The 19,562-nt window shown below is 40.8% G+C and overlaps 1 protein-coding gene across 3 annotated transcripts in view; it reads right to left on the bottom strand.

Annotated features, from left to right (window-relative positions):
* Positions 1–14,905, bottom strand: part of ESYT2 (extended synaptotagmin 2) — an 84,605-nt gene extending 69,700 nt beyond the window's left edge. For 2 of the 3 annotated variants that reach the window (XM_048050535.2, XM_066991453.1), the window contains exon 1: positions 14,425–14,905. In XM_048050535.2, coding sequence (XP_047906492.1) covers positions 14,425–14,775 — 351 coding nt within the window. In that variant the 5' untranslated portion in view covers positions 14,776–14,905. The remainder of the gene's footprint in view (positions 1–14,424) is intronic. The other variant, XM_048050536.2, reaches the window with a different exon arrangement.
* Between the last annotated feature and the right edge of the window lie 4,657 nt (positions 14,906–19,562).

Consider the following 19,562-nt stretch of genomic DNA (forward strand, 5'->3'; position numbering starts at 1 on the left):
CCTTTTACCTCTCAGCAACTTTTCTCCTACATACGGCTTCACAGCAATTTCAAAGGTTTCCAATTTTAAAGATTCAAATATTGGTGATCATTAGGATGATTTGTTCTGCGCTAATTTAAGATTTCCATCTTTTACATGTCCAACAGTAATCTAGTCAACCTGCACCTGCTTTATCATTAACAGAGAAAAGAAGGACCTCTGCAGATACACACCTGGCACCTTGAAACACTTCCCCCAGGGGCAGATTGAGTCCTCTGGAGATGCCTGCATTGATCATAAAGAAAATCTCCAATGAATACCGATTTATGTCTAAATTCCAGTTAAGCAAATTCTAGTTCTGAATGGAAACCAAACGTCTTATGCCTAAAACCAAAGTGAATATCAGTTTTATGAGTGGGAATAAGTTTACATCAGTTGAAGGCAACAGTCTGAACTGACAAGAATCATCCATGGAGTCCATCGGTTCCCTAAAATCTAGCTTCACGGAATTGTGCACACAACAGTGACTGAATAACTATGGCACTTAATTGGATTGCCCCTAAGCAGCACATTCCTTAATCTGGACTTTTCTTGATAGAGGTTATGTTTGTGCATGTGCAGGGAGTGGTATCTGCAGCCCAGCCACTCTTATCTCCTAAACTCTCAGCAGATTTACAATAGAGGCTGCTGTACCATACTAATCTTTTTTTTTTTTTTTTTTTTTAAGTCCTATTGTAGAATATTTACTTTATACATTAATTAAAATCCAGCAGCCGTGGCCCACAGCATTCTTTGTTAATTTTAGGCAGGTAAAAAGCAGCAATGGAGTTTTGACCTCATTACTCTACATTCTTATTATACAGAGATTCTTATTATACAGAGAAAAGGGACCTCGTGCAAAAAATTCAGCTCACTCCTTCCCACTGACTGAAGACAGATGGCAGAAAAAGGCTTGCACCTCTCGAATGAGGTGCCCAAATTCAGCAGGATGAACCTACATTTCAGTCTGCAATAGCAAATGTCATTATTTGTACTAATTGGCAATTGATTTTTTTTACAGCTTTTACTGCTGATTGTGTTGTTTGAGGCCTGAATCCCAGCCCCGTATGATTAATAGATATTTTCAGCAGTCTATGGGCTGTATCCAGCCCTTAATCGCATGTAATAGCTTTCTTGCACAAGATATCACTTGAATTTAGAATGCAGCGATGACAGTTAAAACAGCATCAAACCCCCTGAGTAAAATACCACAGTCACTTTCAGATATCTGCATAAATAGTAGTTAATTTGCAGCTATACCATTTCAGCTTGAAAAAGTTATTTTGAAGAATTTGATAGACTTTTCCAAGTAGCCAAAAAAAAAGACAAATATTTTATTTCTTTTCACTCTAGAAGGGATGCTCAATCAAAATGCACCATTCCAGTTGCTAGGTATGATTTGTTGCATCCAATACAGCCCAGACTCTGGTCAATGTATTTGAAAAATTGTTCGGACGTAAATAGTCAGCCAGCTTAACATTCACCTACAGATAATTTTTGTTTCAACTAAGTTGAATTTTTTTTTCCTCTTAACTACATAGTTAAGATTTGTTTGCCTATGTAGAAGTCCTCAATCAAGTGACTTGTAAAGTACAGTGAAAAAAATTAACACTGTCTTTGAGATACGTATTTCAATGCCTCAATGTTCTTTTTTGTCCTCAGAAGCTGAATATAGTCACTTTCTGTTAAAATAGTGACATGTCAAATCCTATGTCATTAACTAATCTGAGCTACCCCAAATCAGAGATTTTTTCCCTTTCTCTTACTCAGTGGGACATTGCAGCATAAGTGTCTTACTTAGATGTTGCATTCACTATAGTAGGACAGACAGGAATGCAAACAATCACAGCAGCAGAAAGTGGAGCTGGAGCTCATCACTTTGACTGTTGGAAGAGACTGGAACAGCAAAACCCACAAAACGACAGACTGACAAAAAAGGAAAATCATTGCCCCAAGCAATGCAAGCCTCAAGCAAAGAAGCAAGCAACCTTACAACTTCTCATGGGTTACATCTAATCTAGGAGCTCATGTGCTCCATTGGAATCAAGAATGAGAACTTCAGAGAAGAAATTCCAAAGTGATTTGTCAAGAGCTTAAAACCCATTAATTTTAGGAATAAGGAATAATCTCTCTCTGGCAAGTGGATATATTTCTATTGCTTTTCAAAGAGTCAAAGTTGAAATGATGTTCTACAGTTTTCTTGTTTGCACTGTGAGGATACAGATGTGAATCAATGTTATTACAGTCAAGGTTAAGTGCTTTAAAGCAACTTCAAGGAAAAGCTACCATCATTTCCATCCCTTCAGGAGAGCTTCACTTCAAGCAGAAACGTCTCCACTTCTCACCGGAAGAAAAAAACTGCCAAGTATTCTACATCCCAAATACCAGACTCACTTGAAATGAAGATGAAAGACTGGATGTCTTGAGCAAGAACAAACACACACTGCTCCCTGCTATGCCATAATAGGTTTCCTATTACCCATTTCCCGGGTAAATGCTTGAATATCTTTAAAAATTTTCCAGCAGGTCCTATGTGCACTCACTGCCCACTACAATCCCTCCCCAGTTCTGCATAACATCCAGAACGATGCTGTGCAGGCTCTCCCCAGACTTAACATAAAGAGCCCTAGGAAGAAGTGGGAAATAAAAAAAGATACCTACTTTCAGGTATCTCCACTTCCAGTGACAGCTTTGTCAGAAGCATTGTTGTGGTGTTACTAGAACAGCAGACTCCCCTCCCAGCAGCGCCAGAAAACCAGAAAGCTCAGTACATAGGAAGCAGGTACAGTAAAAACAACACGCGTGTGCCGGAAGGGAATTCCTGAATCCCTGCTTTAAAGTAACGTTTTTGTAGTTTTTCATATCTCATACAGTAAAATTAAGGTTGTTAATTAAGGTTTTTATTCTTATACGAGAAAGTGATTTGTAAACAAGAAAACAAACAAAACACTATTTTCCAAAACAAATCCATGGTTCTATGGATTGCTCTAACGAACTAGAAAGGAAAAATAATTCATTAGGGAGGTTTTCAGCACATCAAAGTAACCAAGTGAACAGCTTGGTAACATTTTGTTATTCACAAATACACTTCAGAGAACTCGTAAAAGGTAGGGCAAGTACTGGAAAAAAATCGCAGACAAGTTCAACCTAACACAAAGGAACTGGAAAAACACAACTGTTGGCAGAAGTTTTCAATTACCATACGTCTATGTAAGACCAAAAATAACACAAACACTTACTATGCACAGCTCTTTAAAATGCTTTATACACAGACAAATCTAGCAGAGAGCTAATTATCACAATAAAGACTTAAATGAACAAGACAGAAGTAAGAAAAACGATGTTATCAAAGGAGCACGGGCAATTGAAGCACATTCGCATCACCACGGTGCTCATACCTAACACACCCTACAAAGAGGAGGGGGAAAAAGACACATTCCAAAGCTCAAATATTTTCCCTAAAAGATAAACCGAAATGAAGACTACCATGAGCAAATAGAGACAGAGAAACAACTACATTTTAATCTAATTTATCAGTCACATCTAATCAATTGTCTAATGTATCGCTATCAGATATTCCTGTACCACATACAACTCAAAAGCCAGCACCCAGATTCCCCCCCTCCCTACCGCACGGAAAAATTCCCTTATTTCCTGGCTGCTATTTGACATTTAACTGGCAGAGGGTGGGTGGGTGGAAAAGCGTTCTCTTTCCAGTTCCAAGTATTTTAGGAGGAAAGTAATTGGGTGAGGAACACAGTAGTTTAAAATATATATAGTTAGTCAGCACCATAAACCTGATTACTAGGCTAAGACAACTTCCTAGCCATGCATACAAAAGCAGTTAGCATCCTAGTTCAACAACTAACCTGATCAATCAATAGGCTGGGTGGAGGGAAAGGAAAGAAACTGAAAGGTATTTCTGCAAATGAAATATATATTCGCTGCAGTAATGGCACTCTGCTTGGAAACACGCAAACGGGTGAAACGTGCTAACTACCAACAAGCCCTGAGGGCTTGCTCTGTAAGGCTGCACAAACACCTCAGAGCCTGTCTCGTAAAACTCTTCCCTGCAGAGGAATGCCGCACGAGTTCTTGTCAAGATTTTGGATGTGAAGTTGTAAACTTACTCACTGTTGGATTTCAAAGCTTAGCAGCCTACGGAGTGTGCTGTGTGAAGAACGGCATCCGAGAAAGCACACATACTGTTTTATATCAAGGTATGGGGAGCTGAAATAAGGCTTGAAGAACCATGTATTACAAAGAAGAAGTAATAGTGCATAAACACCAAACTAAGAGCTTCCTCAGCTGCTAAGCTCTACCTGCATTTTCTTCCTTCCCACGATCATTTTTTTCCCCAGTAAGCTATTTCAAACTGAACACGCACAACTTTTAAGAACAGAAGTGTGGATGGTAATACTGCAGGGTTAATTCAAACCAGAACACTTCAGGATTTATGATCACCTTCACACATCGGCATATCCCGCGGTTACTTTTAAAAATGAAGCAGGGAGACACTGTGCTTCCACGCAGATCCACCTGCTTTCCTCCCACCTGCCCTTTAAAACAGACAGTGATGGGATACCGACAGACAACAGGTTGGGAATACATTTTGAATTTCGTATTTGGTGCTAATCTTCCAAACCTTCCCCAAAGAAACTATTTCAGTCGCTTTGGATAATTCACATGAGCCAGTATCTATCGGAAGGAATGCAAACAAAGGTTATGAAAACAACAGGGCGAGAGCCTGAACTAGACTCTCTCAGTTCAAGTCTTCATTAAAACAGACGTAAAAAGGTGGGCAATTAAACTCACAATCACAACTCTCTCAGGGGAAAGAGCCTGCTTTTGACCTAATGTAAACTTGACCCAGGCTGCTATACGATAAGGACAGCCAAATGACAATGTAATGCCTGTCCATCATGTGATGGCTATTTTCAGCCAAGTAAATCTAGTTTCGTATTTCTAGTAACAACTTCCTGAGGCAGAATCCTGGGCTGCTTCGGCTGAAAACCGTTAGCCCTGGTTCAGGTTCCCAAGTGCTGTCGAGAGTCCTGTAGTCACGTCAGGGTGTAGCAGACAAAACTTGGTGCAGTGACTCACGCAGGAACGCTCCTCTCCGAAAGGTTATTTATATAACTGGAGTTCCATCGGAAAAATGCTGTGTTTTAGCAATTTGCTGCACAGAGCCTTAATACTAGCTATTTAGCTGACAGGCATCTGAATGACTTCAGAAGTCTCACTACCTCCCACAGAACCTCTCTCTAAAGATAGCCATCATCTACTTTTGTTGCTGGTACACTTAATAGTTAAGTAAATACTGGCTTTTTATGCAGAAAAGGTTTCTTACTAGTTGTAAGCCGCAGCTGGAGACTGAAAGCTAATTAAACGATAGCTTAAAACAAAAACAATCAGAGAACAACATGTTGGAAAGGACCTCTGGAGCTCATCTGATCCAACCACCCACTAAAAACGGGGCTGGCTTTGAAGTTGGCTCAAAGTACTTAGGGTTTATATGTTTGATAATTAGGTATGTTAACAGGCCTGTTTCAATGTTATCAGAGAAGCTGGATGTGCAGCTCGGCATTATAAACTGCTCAGGTTCACACTGTGCTTCCCATCAAAGGTATCTCAGCAGCGTTTCTTGCCACTCCCTGCTAAGAGGGTCCTCTCACAAAAGGCACCGCTTCATTTCATATCAAAACTGGCTTCCCCAGCCTCCTTTCTGTAGGCACCAGCACGCGTGTGGCTGCACAGTAAGCTAACTAGAGGAACTGGCCATAGAATCAGCGGATGGTCTGGGTTGGAAGGGACCTTAAAGTCCATCCAGTTCCACCCCCCTGCCATGGGCAGGGGCACCTCCCACCAGCCCAGGTTGCTCAAAGCCCCATCCAGCCTGACAAAGCCTGTGATTAACTGGCCAGGTAAATGCTAATTCTGGCACAGGAAGGCGGGGGAAAACACACCTGGGTGCAGGACAGCTGTTTTGGCAGGAGTGCACTTTTACTTTGTTTGGAAACTCCAGATTCGTTCTTTTTAACTACTGGTCTCCCTGATTCTCTCTGCAGTAAGCTTATTGAAACACAGAGGAAAGCAGGACTTCACTTACAAATAAAAGTTTTCCAAATAAAACTGGTTCCTTACTCATAAGAATGTATATAAAACTTCAATAGGAAGAAGCTTGAACATTCTCACTTTCTTCTTTTAAGAACATCACAGGAAGCACAAAAATGGAACAGAACGGTCAAAAGGCTGCACCATTTAAACTGCAAAGAAAACAAGAGCTCTGCAAGTCCAACAAAGACTGCTACATGGAGCTTGGTAGAAGCTATGTGGGAATAAAAACTAGAGTTGGGCTGGGCATGGGGATCAAATGGCTCTGCAGAAAGTCTGAGGAGCATCTCCCCTCCTAAAACAACACCCCAGGGGGACTCAAGAAGAGACAGAACACAGCTCACCTGAACTGTGAGCTTCCGAGAAATACGGAACTATGTTAGGGAACAAGAGAAAGATCAACGCAAAGTATCTTGAGATGAGGCAAATGGAATGGATTTAACAAGACATACATGCTGAACACAAGCCCTCAAAAACAGTAAAGGACACAGTGGGCTTTGGGCAACCTGACCTGGTGGGAGGTGTCCCTGCCCATGGCAGGGAGTTGGAACCGGGTGATCTGTCAGGTCCCTTCCAACCCAAAATATTCTGTGATTCTATGATTCTGATTCTTGAACCTCACCTTTGTAATGAAACTTCCATACAATGCAAGTTTAATCTGGACTAATTGAAGTCAACGGAGAAGGAATCTATTAGTTCTACCAATTACTCCATTAGCTCACGTGGCAAGTTTGAACAGCCCCACTAACCAGGCATGACAATGATCCATTTTGTGATTTGATGGTCATTTTAGTCACAAAATTTACATGAAAAGCATAGTAAAAGGAATGACATTCATGGAATCAGAACACAGAAAAGTTGGGAAGTGCCAGAAAGAAAAAATTAAATTAGATCCTTATTTTCCAAAACAAAACGTCACATACATCTTCGGTTACACTGTCATCCTTCCCTGCTCGCCCCAACAGAACTTTTCTCCCATCCAGTGAGATGTCAAAGCTTCCGCAGAAAAAGTATTAAGACTGTGTAAGAAAAGCAACTGCTGTCTAGATCCTCTTTTTTGCTGCAAAATAAGAAAAGCATTTAGTGTATCGCAGAGGGGACTGAAAAGGGTCCTGGGTGAGTTCAAGCCATCCTGGAGAACCACATACACTGTCAAACACACCACGCTGGCAACCAGCTTCAACCATTGCACAGGTGGCCACTTTTAGCAAGTTCTTTATTTGATTCTTCCCCATCTAACATCTTCTTTCGTTACTTTAAAGAATACTTCCCTTATTCACCTGATGGAAATCTTAATCAGAAATATCGAAGTGCCATACAATCCAAAAGTTATACAAATGATAAAATGTTAGACCTAAGCAGTTCAGTTTCATAACCTACTTAATTCAAACAGTTGTTTCAAACTAAGACACACCCCTTTCTTACCAAAATACTCTTTCCCACTGTTCTTACTCACACTTGAGTACCTCGTATTTTGTTTCATTAAGTGCTCACACACATCATCCAAAGACAAGGATTTAAGTTTGGCTGCTGGGGTGAACATTCCCACTTTCCATAGGAAAGAACAGTATCAGATTTAATTTATATTGTCTGAGAATACAAAGAGAAAGATGAGACTTCATGGGCTGAAAATGTTCGGAACAACTCTCTACCTACATTATCAGTGCCTAATGCAAAAATCTCTTGTTTATGCAATGCTTCCAGAAGGACCATACTCTTTTTTTTTTATTGATTCCTTTGTATTTACATGCTGAAACACAACAAATCAGTGACATAGGTCACTTTATAATCATTAACCATTGCTTTCAGAATCTGATACACTATACACTATGATACACTGATATACTATAAAGCTCTACCAAACCATCTTTCAGATGCTACAGGGGATATTTAAAAAAAACTGCATTCTTTTAAAACCTCATTTCAAAACACGTTTTGAAAACAGCTTCCGTAAACCCATAGCTCATATTCAGGCATATGGTCAGCAAGAAATTGCTGCAAAGCTCCAAAAAGTTACACTCGAGGCAATGTCTGCAATTAGAAAACTTTTTCTATGCTATAATTAGTGACAGCTGGATAAAAGGAAAAATAAACTGCAATATAAATCAAATTATTTAAGACAAAGATTTTTATCTTACTAGAAACAAAATGCTACCTGTTCTTTCATTTTAAAATACAAGAACGGGACACCAAAGAATTGTTTTGAATGCTTAAAATTTCTACAGCAGGCTGTCATTACTGTAAACTACTACGAAAATGTTTTGATGATAACCTTGATTCATCTCCCTATTTTCCAGCAGGCTCTCACATGCAAAAAGATAAAAATAAAAATATAATTTAGAATGCATATCCAACTACACTCTGTGATGTGCCGACAGTCTCAAGAAGCAGTAAATCCTTCTCTAAAGCCAGAAGCAGCTCGTGGAAGAGGCAGAAAAGGATGACTGTTACTCTAGCCTTCCTTCCCCCCCTCCACAAAGCTTCAGTCTTTACTGACAAGATCTTTATGACTCCTACCTATTCAAATATGGCTCAAGGTGGCCCCACCCCTGTATTCAAAGACTATTCTGGCATGGAAACAACACTGGCAGACCAAAGTGAAAGTAAAATTTAAACATAATAAAAAGGCACAAAACTTCAGTTACTCAGACAAACAGCACATCACAAAAGTCACTGGTAACTGTTGGATAGCATCAGTTTGTTATACTGAAAAAAAAATCCATTATACACAGATAGCTAGAATGTCTGTTGTACCTAAGAACAGTTCAAAAGCATACTAATATTTTCAGGTCAATATTTTTCTACAGTAATTTGATATCATGTTGATAAACATCAGCTCATCACACGGTTTTCTACCATAAACACTCTGAAAAAGGATCTTTCTGTATGAATCATACAGTGATGCTTACCCCATTACTACATGACAGAAAGCAGTATGAGACAGAAGTCAGCTCAGCATAGTTTTAATACAGTAAATCTGAAAACTTTATTTGAGAAACAGAAGATATTATCAATGTCAAACATAAAAGTTAATTTTTTTCCACCTGGTTCTCCATTCCTAGAACCCATCATTCTTACCTATGGCGTACTCTTAGAAAGCCACCCAGGTCACCTTCTGAGGTACGAGAAGTAATACTGAACCAAATTAAACTTCTTCCAAAAAAATAAAAAACCCACAACCACTAAACCACCCAGTACACGTGTGTGTATACATACACCATCAGGCATCTAGAACAGAAGGCAGTTTTGAAAAAAATGCATCAGGCAGAAGGATGTGGACTTCAGTTGTTCAGTACTCACAAGTTATTACTCCATCCTCACTCACGCTGTTTCATACTTTCCAGATGCAGGCTGGCAGCCCACAGGATATGGCCATCTGCAGCACTCACCATCTAAACTGATTAGATGCAGCTTAGCATTAAGGAGACATACATGGAAGTCATTTTTATATTGAATCTAACATTCTCAACTAACATTTGGAGAAAGGATGAGGAGGATGTGTAACAATGGCTCATATCCCCCTTTTTATGTTTTAGTACGCTGCATAAAAACTCACCTATAATTCACATAGCTAACAGCGTTAGCTGAAGTTGTAAGTTGAGAGAAAGCTCTTTTTGTTCTGTGGGAATTAAAAAACAAATTAGCATTGCAGAAGTCCTTTTGCTTTATCAGGTTTACCGAGTACATATTCAATAGCCATCAGTACGGAGTCTTTGGAGCTTCCTGTCCTGAATCTAAGATCCAGTTCACAGGTTTGATTTTACAGCATCCAGAAGCTGTCATATCAAATACAAGTAAGAGCACCACCACCTCGATCCTCTGTACTCTGCAGATGCAACTCAGTACAGGATATGACTCTGCACTTAGACCTGCTTAACTGATCTTCTTCCACGAACATACTGGGTCTGCCTTCCTAATATCAGTAAATACTGAAATCTTCATTCCCCTAACCACGTAACTACAGTATTTTACAAGAAGCTCATAGAAGGGTTTGAAAAAAAAAAAAAAAGGATATACATGACTAAATACAAATCATTTCATAGTTACAAATCACAATTTCCTTTCTCACACATGTTCCAAAGACTACTTTTACCCAGAACAGTCTGTGATCCTTTAAACACTAGGGGTTTGTTCAACATTCAATCCAACACTCAGCTAACAAGTATGCAATTACCACAGAAGCCATACTTTGCTGAACCACTGCGAAAAAACATTCATCTAATCCTGGGTTGATAATTCATGGATTACTGGAGCTGTACATCAGCATCTACCAAAAATGGTACACACAAGTATCTTCCCTACAGGTACAGCAATGATACAGCAATTCAAAATACTACCTGAGCACAAGAATTTCATACCACTTCCCAAGAGGAGTACCTAGCAAATTTTTTTACCACTCTAAGTCGGCTTACTTGAACAGGTGACTAGTCACACGTTTATCTCAGTTTGGGCAGGCTTTTTCCCTTACCTTAAGGTAGGTGAGAAAAACAATTAATACCACCATAAAAATCACTCCAAACTACAGCAGAAACTCAAGTCTATAGGACACAAAATACTATCACAAATTTGTAATTAATATATTAATATGACACTACTTTTACTTCAAAGATGTATACTACTTTAGTTTCATTATAATATAATACTTGGAAAGAGAAACAAAAAAATTTGTCCAAACATGTTTTCAGAATCAATTATCTAAAACCGCTAAGATTTGTTCCTATTTTGGTCTCCTGCTGACTGCTGACAGACTGCACAGATACAGGCCCTGGTACCAGGCCAAATTTACAATTAATCCAGGGGAAAAAAAGTCAGCATGGCCTTTATCTATACTTTGAAGAAAAGAGGAGTAAATTTCACTTATCCAAAACAATGCTGAACAGTAACTGTAAATACATCATGAAAGTAACATAAAACAATCCCAAATCCCCTAAAACGGAAAAACTAGATAACTTTTTGGTTGTTCTGAGAAAGAATGAAGTAAATTGGTTACACCACTTCTATTTTTAAAACAGTGATGGAATTTCATCATCTAAAGCAACATGATGCCTTGCCTTTAAAATTTCAGTCCTGGTTTCCTACCTTCCCTATTCAAAGTAAGGATTCTTAATTGCTGCTTTCCTTATGTATGTTTGCATCTTAATTACATTTATTCCAGTATAAAATACATATAGCGTATGAAACGCTGCTAGGACAGGGGAAACACTGACTTTATTTAAAGACCATTTTGATCTCCAGTCATTTTGCATTGTAAATTCTGCTGCCTAATTCAAATGACTTGGAAAAGCGCCCAACTCCCCTCCCTCCCACCCCACATAACCAGTGACAGCTCCCAAACACGCAGCAGAGCTATAACTACATGTTAGCAGGCCTATGAGTACAGATCTTATTACGACAGCGAACAAAATATTTCTTGATCCCATCCACTTGAATTAGTAATACAAAGCGCAAGGAACAGAGAAGAAAAATTGCTTCCTGAAGAGTTTATGTTCTAGCGTGTGATCTTTAAGCATAATATTTTAAATAACAGAGTATTTACATTTTAAATGACTTAATATTCATGTTGAATTCATTCCTTTCACAGAACAGAACGTTCTTATCATATAACCATCTGGTTACGGAAAAATTAAATCTTTTTAGGAAACTAATAATTAACATTACTAACGGTAGTGTGATAGCACAATAGTATTACTTGCAAATCATAACTAAGCATAGTCACAGGACAAATCTTAACACACTACTCCTGCAATAACCACTTTCTTAAAAATAAGTAAGTCAGTGAAGTATTACTGCATACTTCAGATAAATGGCTTATGCAGTAATCAATCGTAATGCAGGTAAGAGTAAAAAATAAAAAGAAAACATAATAAAAATCACACTTCACATACATTGCTGCTCACCTGAAATTCTTTTCTAATAAGAATAGTAAAAAAAAAAAAAAAAAGATACCACGAAGCAAATAAGTGTTTAGGATGTTAGGTAATGCTAATTGAAAAACAGCTTACTGCATCTCAGTTTTAGTCCCTGAAGAATAGAAAATGCCCTATATTTTAACTTACTTGGGTAAGACAATGCTGCATTTTAACTTTATTTCCATGATCAGAAACCAAAAGAGCACACATTAGTTTGGAGTTCACATTGAGAGAGATAAACTGGAACAGTAATCAATCAATAGTAAGAGATATCAGGCTCCATATACTGTCCACTGTCTCTTACTCAAAATATGATTGAAATTTGTGATTCTCTAGGATAACATATAGAAAACAGAAGGAAAGAGAATAGCCATTGTCCAAGACAAGTTACACAGATAGCAAAAAGAGTCATTAGAAGCTTAATGACTATGAGAGCAGACAAAGACCACTTTTGATTGGCCCTCAGTCCTCAACAGACTTCTGTTTTCCAGGCTGCATTCAATCTGGAAGCTATGTTTATTTGGATGCATACTTCCAGAACATAGCATACAGTTAGCAGAAGGAAAAGAAACGAGACCTTTAAGATTTAACAATATGATTAAAGAGAGGAAGAAAAAGAAAAAGAAAAGAGTGATTTACAATACAACTGCCAACTGATGTATCAGACGGTCACACCTTCAGGGAAACACTGCATACTGATCAATTGCTTTCTGACAGCACTATGATATGCAGGTGCTTGCAGCCAGCACTCATTTCTCTCTATGAATTTCTACCCACAGTGTACACTAGAGTCCAGAGGCCCCTTTCTCAATTTTTAGGTATTTGGCCAACTGCATGCAAGAATTAATTGCCATTTTATCAAAGGTAACTAATCATGATTTAGAGTTTACACACAGCACTAAGCTTGAGTATCCACTGCCTAGTTACTGGCACATAGTTACTTACACAACCCTCCACAACAAACCCAGGTTCAATTAATTTATTTTAAATGCGTCAAATCAGAACATTTCCATTATATGACTGCATGGTAACAGGGAAAAAAAAAAGCAATCATAGAGCTAACGTAAGAGCTATTGGCCAGTTTATTTAAGACTTACATCTCAGCTTCAAGCAGTAAAACCACCTCATCTCTTTTATACACAGTTCCCGTGTTTACCACGATCTTGTAAAAAGAACTAGGGTAAAAGACACAAGAAAACAGAAGTAAGAAGCCTCCAATTTCACACCTATACCCTATATTCACTCTAGATGTCTGAAACTCGCATAACTTCCTTGTTAGAGCTGGGAACAGGTAACATCAGGTACAGTTTGATGACAAGGAGACCACAACTCGGATACTGAACATTGCAAGCCTGCCAGGTGCCTAGCCACTGCACAGAGCACCCTGCAGAGACGTGGGTGGCTATCACTGAGCAGCAGAGAACAGGCAGCAACAAAATCACATGGAAAGATTCAGCAGAAATCCCCAAGACTTCTGATGTGGAGACCAAGATAGCATCAAGCTCCTCACAGCGGATTACCCTAGCAGAACAGGACACCCGAGGCCTTGATGAGCGCTGCTGGGTGGCTGGCTGTTAGCTGTGTTTAAAGAAATTTAACGCCACAGGTAAAAATTACAAAGAGCTAGTAGTCAGCTCTGAAGCTGAGCTTCGGCTGAAAATGGTAGCTGTAAATATTTATCAGAAAGCCCCAAACTTTCAAAGGAATGTTCCACTTTCGAAGAAAACCTTTTAAAGCCAACCACGGCGATGCTTGAGTACAGCCACCTGAGCGCCCTCACCTTAGCCCTCCCCTCACAGCCCTGAAAGCAGCCAAGAATACCACCTCATTTTTCTGTCATTCCCTATTAAGTAACACTTTATTTAAAACCGTTAAGAAGCTGATTTTGTCAGCCTCTACTCTCAACTTTTCAAGAAAAAAACCTTTTTCCCCAGTCACAAGATATCGCAGAGACCTCGCGACGTCCCAAACGCGGGCGTCGCTGCCATCCGATGGAGGAAAAAAAGATATAAAATAATAAAAAGGTAACCCAAAGCCTGAGGTAAAGTTTATTTCTACGAGGGAAGCCCGGTCCGCGGCGGCGGTCAGGGCACGGCAGGGCGGCCGCCTCAGGCGCTAACGTGCCGGGAGGCGGCGGCGGGGCCAGGCCACCGCGGCCGAGGGACGGTCCCGGGTCCCGAGGGAAGCTGGCGGAGCGGGGCCGGGCACCCCAAGGCCGGCAGCTCCTCGCCTTCTCCCTTCCAGCTACGGGCCTGCAGCGGGCCCGTGCCCCGCGGCCCGGGGAGGAGGAGGCGGCCGCCACCACGGAGGTGCCGGGCCCGAGGCCGGCCGCGGGGCTCGGCTGCTCCCTCGGAAGCGCCGAAGGGCGTTGTTGGGCACTCACCCAGGCGGGCAGATCCGCCGAGGAGACGCTGAGCCGCACCGCCTCCTCCTCGTCCTCCAGGAAGGCGAGAGCCCGGCCCAGGCGGGAGGTTTTGCCGCCGCGGTGCCTGCGGATCCAGAAGAGCCCGCACAGGGCGATGAGCACCCAGCTGAAGCTCAGCCCCAGGTAGCCCAGCACGTAGACGGGGAAGATGAGCACGAAGCTCCTGGCGAACTGCGACACCAAACCCGTCACGTCCACGCTCAGCAGCGACGGCGGCGGCGGCTCCGGCACCGAGTCCCCGGCGGCCGCCGCCGCCGCCTTGTCCGCGGACCCCGCTCCGGGGGGCTGCTTCGCCGCGGCCCCGCTCATGCTGCCGCAGCGGCGGTTCCTCCGACTGCTGCCGCTCCTCCCGCTGCTCCTCCTTCTCCTCCTCCTCCTCGCATCCTGCGCCCGGCCCCGCTGGCCGCGCACCGACACCAGCCGCCGCCCGCTTCCGCGTTCGGCTCGGCCCGGCCCGGCCCCAGCCGCGGGGAGGCGCCGGCCGCCCCCTTCCCTCCTGCCGCCGCCGCCTCCCGCAATCCCGGGCGGCCCCGGGGCTCCCTCCCCGCCGCTCGGGGCCTGCCCGAGGAAGAGTCGAGCCGTGAGGGGACCCCCTCGTCGCTTCCCGACCGAGCTCTCCCCGCTCGGTGGAGGAGCTCTGTGAGGAGGCACGCGATGGCGGGCACCTCGGTGCTGCTTCGTGCCTCCTCACAGGCACGCCGCGGCTTCTCCCCAGTCTCTGTAGCCACGCGTGTGGTTGAAAGGTTTCCACCTGTTACGCCCTTCTATGGAAAGCTTCGCGTTTTTCTGTTTGCTGTTGAGGGATGTTATTAAAAGATGGACTGATACACAGCTTAGAGGAGCCAGGGGTTGGTCACTCCACGCCTGGGTTACAACAGGTGCTGCCTGAAGTTTTGCTCTCACATCCTCAGATAAAGCTGTCTCCTTTGTCATCTTGTTAATATATAGGAGTACCTGGGGTGGCACCCACAATCCAGACTCTTGGGATTACACAAGTCCTGATCTGCAGAACTAATAAATCCTGATTTTCTACAGGTTTGCATACCATGTCCCTTTATAGATACGCTTTCTTCACATGTCTTCCTCCTACCATTCCTTTATCTTGTCAATAATATAACCCCACCAATTTTGGGAGGAGCAGCTATTGCTTGTCCTTGCTTATCAGTTTGCTGGTACACCCTTGCTGATTAATCTCAGCATTTATGAGGAGTGTTATTCATCTGGATATAAGTGCCCAACCTTCCACTCAGCGGGGCAGTCAGGGCTCTTTCTCCTCTCTTCAACCAACTTTCACAAAAGTTTCAGGGCTCTGAGACTAGCATTTGCAGGCAGGGGAGAGTAAATTTAGCCCATAGGCTAAAAAGTTATGAAAAACATACAAATGACAAAAAGGGAAGCTCTATTAACTTCACATCCTTAAGAAATGAAAACAACCTCATCTCAATTATCCAGAGAAATGGAAAGTCAGAAAGGAAATAGTACAAAAGAAAAAGCTGTTTGACTAGCATTGCACAGCAAAACTGGAACTTGTGTTCTTCTTACGTCGTCTTTCCAAATTCCCTTGATGCCTGCACTCAGACACAACGGATGACTCAAAGAAAACTAAATGGCCATACATTCACAGAATCACAGAGTGGTTGAGGTTGGAAGGGACCTCTGAAGATCATCTAGTCCAACCCCCCTGCCGAGTAGGATCACCTAGAGCGCATTGCACAGGATGGCGTCCAGGCAGGTTTTTAATATCTCCAGAGAAGGAGACTCTACAGCCTCTCTGGGCAACCTGTTCCAGTGCTCTATCACCCTCACAGTAAAGAAGTGCCCCCTCATATTGAGCTGGAACCTCCTGTGCTTCAGTTTGTCATGGGTACAACTGAAAAGAGACTGGCTCCAACCTCTTGACACCCTTCCCTCAGATATTTTTATACATCAATGAGGTCTTCCCTCAGTCTTCTCTTTTCCAGGCTAAACAGGCCCAGCTCTCTCAGACTGTTCTTGTACGACAGGTGCTCCAGTCCTCTGATCATCTTTGTAGCCCTCCTCTGGACTCACTCCAGTAGTCCTATGTCCCTCTTTTACTGGGGAGCCCAGAACTGGACACAGTACTCCAGGTGTGGCATCACCAGGGCTGAGTAGAGGGGGAAGATCACCTCCCCTGACCTGCTGGCAACACTCCTCCCAAATGGTTGGGAAACTGCAAGGCAGCATAATACTCTACAATAGCTTTTTTTTTTTTTTTTTTTTTTTTTTAACTTTTAAACTGGGGATATCAAGTGGGACTGTGACCCATTTGGATACCAATAATATCAAACTACAGTAAATGTGGTGGGGGGTTGTTTGTCTGTGTGGTTTTGTGTTGTCCGTCTGTTTGCATTTACTATATTCCTAAATCCTTGGTTTGCTTATATAAACTTTCTTGTGAATTCTTCAGTCCTAAGGTTGAGTAACACCTAGTACAAGTGGCTGTATTCTTTGACAGCTCCTTCAATTACTGAAAATACTGTCATGATTTTCTCATTTTTTCAAGTCCTTCGTTATAGGTCTTGGACTCCATTGCTCCATTTTACTTCCCTATTTAGCTTCACAGTATCAGAACCAGAATATTACTGTATCAAAAACCAAAATTAAAATTCAAAACAGGAGAAAAAAAAAAAGTGATTGAATTAACATGATGTTATGCCAACTAACACTTTACCATATGCAACATTTTATTCTGCTGTCCTTTATGTCTCTGTGCGTTCTGCAAATGAGCTGGTTATAGAACTGGCAGAGTACCCCGTACAGCCAATAATAATACATCAGAGAAGCACAGTATAAAAAAAATGAATCTTGTAGTAGCATTTGGCATGACGAACACATAATTGTAGGCCTGACAACCTAGCATTGATCCTGGCCAGAATGATGAATTAGTCGATACAGAAGTCTGATTAATTAGAACTAAAGGTGAGTGATACAGCGCCAATCAAATAGGAAAACAAAAGCGAGATCTTGTAATATTTAATTGAAAGCATTTATCTGTAACATCAAGAGAAAGTTCTGATAAAGAGGTTACAGCTGACTTCTTAGAACTTCTGTAGATAACCAACTTGGCCTCACATGGTATTTTGGTGAAGAAACTGGGTGGTATGAAATTAGCATACCATTATTATAATAGAGACAAAAGAGCCTTGTTAAGATACAAACTCTGCTGCTTGAGGGTTAAGTTAAAGTCACTCTCTTAGAGCACTTGATACAATGTTCCTGATAAACAGAAGTTATTTGTTTACTCTTATCTTTTTTGGTGTTGGCAAATTGCTGAATAATTTGCTCCAGAAACTTGGGTTTGTTAAGCTAATTCACTTATTTCCTGATCCTCCTATTTTTTGATACTTACAATAGCTGTCTTCTTGAACATGTCAAGAACACTTGAAGGTACTTATACCACAGAGATCACTCTGGCTTTTCCTTAAGTATCCTATAGTGAATTATGTCAGCTACAGAGCTGATTACATTTATCTCAGATAATATTTATTCTTTTCTTATCCTGCTTTGTAGGCCCGTTGCCTCCTTGGAATTTTAATTAATACTTTTTTATTACAATATTCCTTTATATAAATTCTTAGTCAATTTTGTTTGTTCCCCCTTTTCATAGGATTCTTTTTTTATTTGTTTAAAACTCAATAGGTTCCGTTGGAGTAAAACCTGGGATTACAATAGTTTGCTATGATGCCTTTTATCCAATAAGTACCAGTAATATATTTTAACATGTATAATAATATATTTTATATTTTATATATAGTAATATATTTTAAAATAGTTTACTAAAAAGATCTTATTTATAAATCTTTTTTTTTGGGGGGGGGAGGGGAATGAGAAAAATTGGTTAATTTTAGTTTATATGATGAAAAGGAAAAATCTAGGTTTCCCCCAACTTCAAGAAAATATGTTTTGGAAGCAATTTTAATTGTTGCTTCCAGATTAACAGTTAATCTTCCTGAAAACCAGTATTTGATACTTATTTGATTTGACCTTATTTTAGTCAGCACCTTTGTTTCAATATGTAACTTTTCTCTACAGATTTTTAACTACTGAATAGAAATCTTTAACTATGAATAGAAATATGAGAATGTTTACACAGATAGGAGTTTTTAGCTAAAAAAAAAGGCATTATTAATAGAAAACATATTTTAAGTGTACTTCTGGGTTTGATTTTGTCCTGCTGTCTCAACCTGCTTCAGATCATCTAGCATATAGCATAAATATTTTCTACCTGCTTCAAATTATCTAATATGTAGCAGAAAAAGAGTTAGAAGACTCTACCATCAGTATATAGAGCTTCTGTTGTTTGGAACAAACCCATGTATCTCTGATCTCTGGTATAACCCAATCTGCCTTCATTTTCACTGAATGCATAAATAGTAGTCCCATGATAAGATGCTCAAATATTTACTGTTGCTGAAGACATATATACTTTCCACTATAATATGTTCTTCAGTTTTCACCTTGATCATCATCTGGTTTTTGTTTGTTTGTGGTTGTTGTTGTTGTTTTCCCCCTAACAGTACTCTTACAAGTTATGGTTCAAAACTAGAGGCACATAGGTCACTTCAGAGATCCGCATTTTTGCTGTTTCTGTTTATGGGTCTGGAGGAATGACTACCAAAAGCGTTTTGAACACTTTGTGAGAGGTCACTTATGCACCTACACTGATAATAGTATTTGAGTTTTCTTCTCATCTTCAGCAGAAATTGGTGAATTTTATAATTCACCAGAATTCACCAGAAATTCAGAATTCAGCAGAAAAGGGGGGGGGGGGGGGGGGGGGGGGGGAGGGGGAACTGCAAAACCTAGATCTTGGTAAGTCTCTTCCTTCATACAAAACCTATATTTTTTGTTGTTTTTAATGATAATTTTTAAACATGATGTAGGGTTGCCACATTGTTGCTGTGAGAGTACATATTTTTGGTATTTTTTTTTGTTGTAATTCTGTGGTATGTCACTCTACACACAAATGGAGAAAAAAGCAATATTGCATCATAGGATTAGAAGAATATCCAAAGAGAAATAATAGCACGTTACTATAAAGTGTAAAAAGCTGTTATTGTGTATTCATGTTTTTC

The sequence above is a fragment of the Anser cygnoides genome, chromosome 2, assembly GCF_040182565.1.
Source record: "Anser cygnoides isolate HZ-2024a breed goose chromosome 2, Taihu_goose_T2T_genome, whole genome shotgun sequence".
Classification (NCBI taxonomy): Eukaryota; Metazoa; Chordata; class Aves; order Anseriformes; family Anatidae; genus Anser; species Anser cygnoides.